Here is an 8,834-nt window from a genome sequence, read left to right on the forward strand (position 1 = left end):
TGTGTGTGTGTGTGAGAGTGTGTGTGTGTCTGTGTGTGCTCAGAGCGATGTGGAGGTCAAGGGGGCGGAGTAACACAACAGATGAGAAGAACAATTTGAATTTAAATTTGGCTTCGGACACAAATTAAAAGTAGACAGCAATCAGTATAAATTGGACAGCAAACAGTATAAAACAGACAGCAAACAGTTTAAAACATACAAACAGCATACAACAGAATAAAACAGACATTTATTCTACAGAGGAAAACTTTACATTATTATTTTTGATCAGACCTATGGGACATGAAATTGACCATTTCTGAGTGTGAATCCACAAGCGGCCGCAAGAGGGCGCTGCGGGGCGTCTTATGCGCAACCAGGAAGCGCTGCGCGTCGGGGGGATGTGTCTCACCTAAGCCAGTGTCTCACCTCAGCCAGTGTCTCACCTCAGCCATTGAAGAACAGTCCTCACAGACGTCCTGAAGACCAGTCACACAAGAGTGCCAAGAAGGCGGATTTCACTTAGAAGGAAGAAAAGTCTCTAACGGCATTGAACCGTCGGCTCAGAGTCATCAGTGTTGAGTTTGGGTCTGGAACCCAAATCACTGCTGCGTCCTCCCGATGGCTGCTCCGACCTGCACCCGGTTCACCGACGAGCACCAGCTGTACGAAGAGCTTGGGAAGTAAGTTATGTTATGTTATGTTATGTTATGTTATGTTATGTTATGTTATGTTTTCATGTTGTTATGTTGTAGTCCTTCTACTTTCACTAAGTCCCATCAGGACTAAACAATTACGCACAGAGTGCGCTCTGATGCCTAAAAACGATTCCCACCCTGTTTACCTGGTTACCTGTTTACCTGGTTACGTGCATATAATCTCAAACTGGAAGTTTGGAGTCAGATTTAGCTTCATCTAAATCTAAATCCCTGGGTTAGTCTGAACTGTATTTCATGAGTGTAATATAAAGCTACATAGTATAGGTGTGTGGTGAGAGTGTGTGTGTGTGTGTGTGTGTGTGTGGGGGGGGGGGGGGGGGGGCATGTGTACGCGTGTGTCACTAGTTGTTTTAGTTTCCCTGTTCCACGCCCTTCCCAGGGGCAGATATGTGAACACTTGGAATTCCTCTTGGCGGTCCAGACTCGTATGAAGTCAGTGTTTCCTCTTCGAGGGCAGCTCAGACTAACGTTCTGCCTTCCACTCATAACAAAGTCCTCATTGTGATCTCTCAAAACAAGCGTATGTTTAAGAACAGCAGTCAGAGACGTGTGTGGGGGTCTGCTATCACGAGCGTCCTAGTGAGTAAAGAGTCGTCCCCGTATACAGCGTGTCACTCTGTCTACAATTCCTCCAGAGACAGTTTGTAAACTGAGTGTACAAGCAGCTGCTTCCTCTACTGAGTAAACAAAGAGCACGACGGCTCTGAGATAAGAGCGGAATGAACCAACAGACCGCTGCCCTCTGCCCGCACCGCTGCCTGGAGACATGTGGGACACAATGAAGGGCCTGAACCCTGCAGGGGCTGGGATCACACTGACGGAACGTCTCATTTTCTCTGGGATGAGTCTGATGTAACGTCTGATTTGAACCTCCACAGGGGGGGTTAGGGTTAGGGTTAGGGTTAACCCTAACCCTAACCCTAACCCTAACCCTAACCCTTTTCTCTGGGATGAGTCTGATGTAACGTCTGATTTGAACCTCCACAGGGGGGGTTAGGGTTAGGGTTAACCCTAACCCTAACCCTAACCCTAACCCTAACCCTAACCCTAACCTCCACAGGGGGGCCTTCTCAGTGGTCAGGCGCTGCATGAAGATCGCCAGCGGGCAGGAGTACGCCGCAAAGATCATCAACACCAAGAAGCTGTCTGCTAGGGGTACGTATCGCTGTGACGCATGAGGGGGAGCCATTATCCTGCAGACAGCGCTGTCTAGAAGCTCTGCCTCTTGAAGCCAGACGTTGCTGCCTGGGTCATCACTATTGTGAGTCCTGTCTGTCACTTCCTCTCCAGCCTGTCCTCTGAGCACCAGGGTTTAGGAACCTTCCTAGGAGGCAGTTGTTTCCTAGGAACATTAGTGCATCACAGGATGTTTCCTGATGAAAGCGCCACCAGGGATCCAGCCATTGTTCTGACTAGTTTTGCAACAGCTTATAGAGGTGAAGGTGAACGCTTAAAACAATATGTCCATGACTGAACATGCTCCTCTCAGAACCATCAAATACTTGACATTGGGAAGGTAAATAATAATAATAATACATTTTATTTGTAGAGCACTTTACATTCAAAAATCTCAAAGTGCTAAGGTAGCCAGGCTCACACAATGATACACCGGTCACAGATCGATTATGCTGGATCTATACTCGCATGTTTAAAGAACGGAGACATGGGGAGAAGGAGTGAGACTCCCCAGGAGAGACCAGCAGTAGAACCTCTGGTCTCATCATTGAGACAAGGGGGAAGGAAGGGAGAACATCTGGTTTCCCGCAGGCTGCTATTGGCAGAACGCTGATTTACAAGCTTCTGGGAGGATCAGCTTTTGAGTGTAAGGTAAATGTTAACTCAAGCAATGAAATATATAGGGTTAGGGCCACTAGTGGCCTTGTTAGTTACATGCCCTCATTACAAACATGATGATGATGATATCGATCCTACACCCGGATGAGGAAGAGGCCCATTGTTGAAGGAACAGCAGCTGTAAAGGATGTTCACATGTTCAACTCTGCTCAACGGCAAAACGTACTTACTAAATTACTTACTTTACAAATGGCTTTAAATCAAGGTTTTGGAATAGTAATTATTCTAAAAGTTGTACTCCCAGATCAAATCACAATGAAATGCTAAAATCCTGCGGATCTCATATGGCCTCAAACATCCCACGGTGTGAGTGGCAGTAGTGATGGCTCTGTCTCCAGTAGTGATGTCTCTGTCTCCAGTAGTGATGTCTCTGTCTCCAGTAGTGATGGCTCTGTCTCCAGTAGTGATGGCTCTGTCTCCAGTAGTGATGGCTCTGTCTCCAGTAGTGATGGCTCTGTCTCCAGTAGTGATGGCTCTGTCTCCAGTAGTGATGGCTCTGTCTCCAGTAGTGATGGCTCTGTCTCCAGTAGTGATGTCTCTGTCTCCAGTAGTGATGGCTCTGTCTCCAGTAGTGATGGCTCTGTCTCCAGTAGTGATGGCTCTGTCTCCAGTAGTGATGTCTCTGTCTCCAGTAGTGATGGCTCTGTCTCCAGTAGTGATGGCTCTGTCTCCAGTAGTGATGGCTCTGTCTCCAGTAGTGATGGCTCTGTCTCCAGTAGTGATGGCTCTGTCTCCAGTAGTGATGGTTCTGTCTCCAGTAGTGATGGCTCTGTCTCCAGTAGTGATGGCTCTGTCTCCAGTAGTGATGTCTCTGTCTCCAGTAGTGATGGCTCTGTCTCCAGTAGTGATGGCTCTGTCTCCAGTAGTGATGGCTCTGTCTCCAGTAGTGATGGCTCTGTCTCCAGTAGTGATGTCTCTGTCTCCAGTAGTGATGGCTCTGTCTCCAGTAGTGATGGCTCTGTCTCCAGTAGTGATGGCTCTGTCTCCAGTAGTGATGGCTCTGTCTCCAGTAGTGATGTCTCTGTCTCCAGTAGTGATGGCTCTGTCTCCAGTAGTGATGGCTCTGTCTCCAGTAGTGATGGCTCTGTCTCCAGTAGTGATGGCAATGTCTCCAGTAGTGATGGCTCTGTCTCCAGTAGTGATGGCTCTGTCTCCAGTAGTGATGGCTCTGTCTCCAGTAGTGAGGGGGAGGTAGTGATGGGAGGCTCTGGGGGGCTTCTCCTGACTTCTGGAGTCAGGCTTCTCCTGACTCCTGGAGAAGCCCTCTCTCACCCCCATCGTCTCCAGCAAGAAAATGAAAGGATCCATTCCCATGGAAACGACTGTGGCAGAGCTCTAAACATAGTCTGCTGGGAGGAGTGGAGCTGCTGGTTCAGTAGCATCGCACGGTCTGCGTGTGATGCGTGTTCCCGCTGAGAACCACAAAGAGAACCTCCATTAATAGAGCAATGCAAGTCACTCAGACAACAAAGGCAGCCGTCAGTCCTGGGAGCTCGCCGAGCGGCGAGCCGTTCCCCATCACGTAATGATGATGGTGTTCACCAATGGCTACTGGTTCATGGATTAAAGCGCTCAGTAAGTGTTCCTATCCTCGTATTGTTCCAGGAGGCCCCTTTTCAAGACCTCCAAACCATCCATTCAGTTTCACCACTTGCTCCTCTGGCTTTGAAAAGGTCTTCAAGTTGGCAAATTTATTTAACTATATATAATATATATATTATACATAAATTAAAAATCTTGTAATATACGTAACTTAATGCATTATATATACACAATTATACAGTTATCATTTATATATCATTGATCTGGCCATTCAAACGGTGAGTAATCTTTCCTTAATGATGTCCCACTTGTCAGAGGCTATATATATATGAATAAACTCTACACCTGGCCTCTACACCTGGCCTCTACACCTGACCTCTATACACCTGACCTCTATACACCTGTCCTCTCTACACCTGGCCTCTACACCTGGTCTCTACACCTGGCCTCTAAACCTGGCCTCTACACCTGGCCTCTACACCTGGCCTCTACACCTGGCCTCTACACCTGGCCTCTACACCTGGTCTCTACACCTGGCCTCTACACCTGGCCTCTATACACCTGACCTCTATACACCTGTCCTCTCTACACCTGGCCTCTACACCTGGTCTCTACACCTGGCCTCTAAACCTGGCCTCTACACCTGGCCTCTACACCTGGCCTCTAAACCTGGCCTCTACACCTGTCCTCTACACCTGGTCTCTACACCTGGCCTCTACACCTGGCCTCTACACCTGGCCTCTATACACCTGGCCTCTATACACCTGGCCTCTCCACCTGGCCTCTCTAAACCTGGCCTCTACACCTGGCCTCTCTAAACCTGACCTCTACACCTGGCCTCTCTAAACCTGGCCTCTACACCTGGCCTCTATACATCTGGCCTCTATATCTGTCTGGGACTACATCTAGGGACTAGGTCAGGTTAGGGACTAGGTCAGGGTAGGGACTAGGTTAGGGTAGGGACTAGGTCAGGGTACGGTCTAGGTCAGGGTAGTGACTAGGTCAGGGACTTGGTCAGGGTTAGGATTAGGGAGTAGGTCAGGGTAGTGACTACTTTAAACTCCATCCTCAATATGAACATTGTGTGTATTATTTAGTGGAGCAGTTGGCCCTTATCAGGGCTATGGGTGTTGTGGGGTATGGGGGATTCCAGTGCTACTCTCAGTTCTGCTATCTGCTGTTAGTCCCTCGAGAGCAGAGACGACTTCACACAGCTTCTGTTTCTGCAACACGTCTTCCACTTAATGAGCTGAACGGTCGAGCAGAACTACCTCCTAACGAGGTGTAGGGGCCCCCTGCCTCCTAACGAGGTGTAGAGGCCCCCTACCCCCTAACGAGGTGTAGAGGCCCCCTACCCCTTAACGAGGTGTAGAGGCCCCCTAGAGGCCCCCTGCCTTCTATTGAGTAGCAGAGGCCCCCTAGAGGCCCCCTGCCTCCTAACGAGGAGTGGAGGCCCCCTGCCTCCTAACGAGGTGTAGAGGCCCCCTACCCCCTAACGAGGTGTAGAGGCCCCCTACCCCCTAACGAGGTGTAGGGGACCTCTGAGGCCCCTTGCTCCTCTGAGGCCCCTGGCTCCTCTGAGGCCCCTGGCTCCCTGGACCTCTGAGGCCCCTGGGTCCCTGGCTCCTCTGAGGCCCCTGGCTCCTCTGAGGCCCCTGGCTCCCTGGACCTCTGAGGCCCCTGGGTCCCTGGCTCCTCTGAGGCCCCTGGGTCCTCTGAGGCCCCTGGCTCCCTGGACCTCTGAGGCCCCTGGCTCCTCTGAGGCCCCTGGCTCCCTGGACCTCTGAGGGCCCGACCGCTCTATGACCATTGGAGATGAGGTGATGAATCTCCACTTTGTGGATCCATGGTGGAGCTGTTCTCCTTGAATGGACTCATTCTTTACTCCAGATGTTTCTGCTTGGCCTAATCTGTGGGAACAAAGCTGGGAGTTCCCATGGCAACCAGTACACACTCGGATTCTGCCAAGTGGGTGGGGCACTTGAGAGACATGGCTTTAAGACAAGACTTAAGGACAAGACTTAAGGGCGAGGCTAAAGAGAGATTGCTTTAAGAGACGGCTTGTAAAGACATGGCTTTAAGGGACGGCTTTAAGAGACAGCTTTATGACAAGATAACATTTCTACCTCTACATTTAGTAGATGATTGTTATATAACAGTGCAAGCCTCTGTAGGTCTGTAGCTGGGTGGTGATTTTCTAACTCAGCAGAACAAGTACATCCACATCAACTCTGTGAGTCAATAACATTCACCTGTTTATTTGATTAGATAAGACAAGTGGTCTACAGCCCGCGCTGTAGACCACTTGTTCCCTCACCGCCTGAAGTCTGCCTCCTGCAGCAGGAGTTGAAGTGAAGTAGCCCTGAAATAAGCGTACCTCTGCAAGGTTTCTTATGATCAAGCTTCTTTACAAAGGTGAGCAGGAGGCAGATTGCAGTCTGGTTCCCACGCTGACGGCAGCCGGCGGGTGAACGCAGGCCAACTCCTTCACAGCCTAGCCCGTCACTGCGGGTGACTCAAGTTTTAAACTCCAGCCAAGAGTTGGAAGAGAACTGGGAGCCCACCAGTGCATATGGGCTGGACCACAGCCCTCAGCTGTGTCGTGTTGCTCCACCTGAAGCCCCCGTGCCCTTTGATCATGTGCTGTCAATCCTTTTTTTCATGAGCTTTTTATTAATTCGTATTTTTATAATTTTTGGGTCTGGAATCCAAAAATGTCTCTCTTTGCCAGAGAGACCTTTTTCTCTCTGGCAAAGTTTACAACATTTCCCATAGCCTTTCTCCAGAAGGGAAGTGATGTCATCACTCCTGAGCTTGATGGCTCCTCTCTGGTTCCTCTGGACCAGCGACCGAGGGGTGTTCTCCTCTGGTTCCCCTCTGGACCAGCGACCGGGGGGGGGAGTGGTGTATTGAGTTGGGGAGAGGCTATCCTTTTGAGTGTGCCCTTAGAGCTAACATGAAAGGACCCCCCCGGCTAGACCCTTTCTACCCCTGGGTTTCCATGGAGATGGCGGCATGCTAGCAGGGAACAGACACACTAGATATACTTTCACTGTTTTCTTTTTAATGTTGTCCACCCTTTGGTAGTGTTGTTCCTTTACCCCTAAACACAGTATAGGTTGATTACAGAAATAATACATTTTCAAATAAAAAAATCATGATCATTGATCATTGCTTTTGTTCTTTGTTTGGAAACTGATTTGTGACCATTTGAAGCATGACTTTATTTACTAGTTCTCAGGCGGTTAGATTAGAATAATGTTCATCGTGACACATCATAGTCACCTTCATTCTGCCGCTCTGAGGGGCCCCCGACCTTCAGATGGAGTCGTCCCCTTTTCACTGGACATCAGATGAGATACAACCACGTGTTGATAATAGGATCCCTTCTCTAGGACTGGAGAAGCCCTTCGTTGCGGACCATTTGTATGTATATACTTACAATAAGTATTCCTATAATTTCCCCCGGCGTAGAAAAGGCCATCAAAGGCAAGTATTAACCGACCCCATTAATGACAGACAGGAAGGGCTGGTGGGTGGAAGCACAGGCGCTAAATCCAGCTGGAAGTAGTCAGCGGAGAACAACATGTGGACATGAGGACGGTGTGACGTGGGCGTGGAGAGAGAGACGGGTTCTTCCTCTGAGGCCTCAGTGCCAGCACTGCTTTCCTGCTGAATGAAACCTAATATCAGGTAGACTGATCAAACTGGTTTCTGGAACAGGAGCACATTTGCCTCATCCCTGCCTTCTTGGACGTGTTCCACCATGACTGTGGGACCGCCAGGAATGTTATCCTGCACAGATCCCAGCTGGCAGGTGGACTGTGGTCTGGCCACAGCTCTGGAAGGGCATGCGAGATGGTGCTGTCACACACAGGAGTGAAACAGAGAGCTCCTCCTCCCTATGGAGCCTCTGCTACGCCTTCCTCTTCATCCTCTGGGTTCTCCCACCTCTAGAGGCTCTGAGGCTGACCTCTAACCTCTGACCCGCTGGAGGCCCTGTGTGACCTCCAGCCCAGAGGCTGACCTCTGACCTCTAGGGCTCTTTGTGACCTCCATATGGCTGAAGCCCTGGCAGCCAGCAGCAGTTCCCCTCCCGAAGTCTGTTTGCTTTAAACATTTGAATAAGGAAGACGCAGTTTGCATGTAAGATCCTCCCCCCTCGAGGACCCAGAGGAGCACCGCGGGGGGGGGGGGGGGGGAGCAGCTGGTGAGCCTCTCTCTCTCTCTCTCTCTCTCTCTTTTATATTTATATATATTTACATGTGCTTTTCTCTCATCACTTTACTCACTCACAGTACACTATCTATTCGGTATATACTAGTATTAAGCCCCTTGTTATTATAGAAAGTTAATCCTTAGTTGTGTCAGTGCTCAATGTATTTAAGACTCCTATTTTCAACTGTAAACTATTTCAGTGGGTTTCTTTGTTTTTCACATTGATTCAAATCTCGTTATTTACACATAACCTTAAGTGTAACATTTTTGGTGACAAAATATTCAAATTGAAGCTGCATAAAAAATTCAGCCGGAACTGGGAATGACCCTAGAACTGGGAATGACCCTGAACTGGGAATGACCCTGGTTCTTTTCTTAGGAAGTCTTCCTTGAGGTGAGCAGTGCGGCCGTCCAGCAAACGGCTGTGTTGGGCGGCCATCTTGGGCGGCCATGTTGAGCGGCCATGTTGTCCGGCCCTCCCTCCTTCCCTCAGCTTCTCCTACACGTCTCATTTGCATTTAG

At 49.5% G+C, this 8,834-nt stretch overlaps 1 protein-coding gene across 4 annotated transcripts in view; it reads left to right on the plus strand.

Moving 5' to 3' along the window:
- Nucleotides 1–418: 418 nt before the first annotated feature.
- LOC307090897 (calcium/calmodulin-dependent protein kinase type II delta chain-like) overlaps nt 419–8,834 on the plus strand; it is a 44,890-nt gene continuing 36,474 nt past the window's right edge. For all 4 annotated transcript variants that reach the window (XM_079757696.1, XM_079757697.1, XM_079757698.1 and 1 more), the window contains exons 1-2: nt 419–662; nt 1,759–1,853. In XM_079757696.1, coding sequence (XP_079613822.1) covers nt 601–662; nt 1,759–1,853 — 157 coding nt within the window. In that variant the 5' untranslated portion in view covers nt 419–600. The remainder of the gene's footprint in view (nt 663–1,758; nt 1,854–8,834) is intronic.

This window comes from Pollachius pollachius (genome assembly GCF_949987615.1).
Source record: "Pollachius pollachius genome assembly, chromosome: 20".
Lineage (NCBI taxonomy): Eukaryota > Metazoa > Chordata > Actinopteri > Gadiformes > Gadidae > Pollachius > Pollachius pollachius.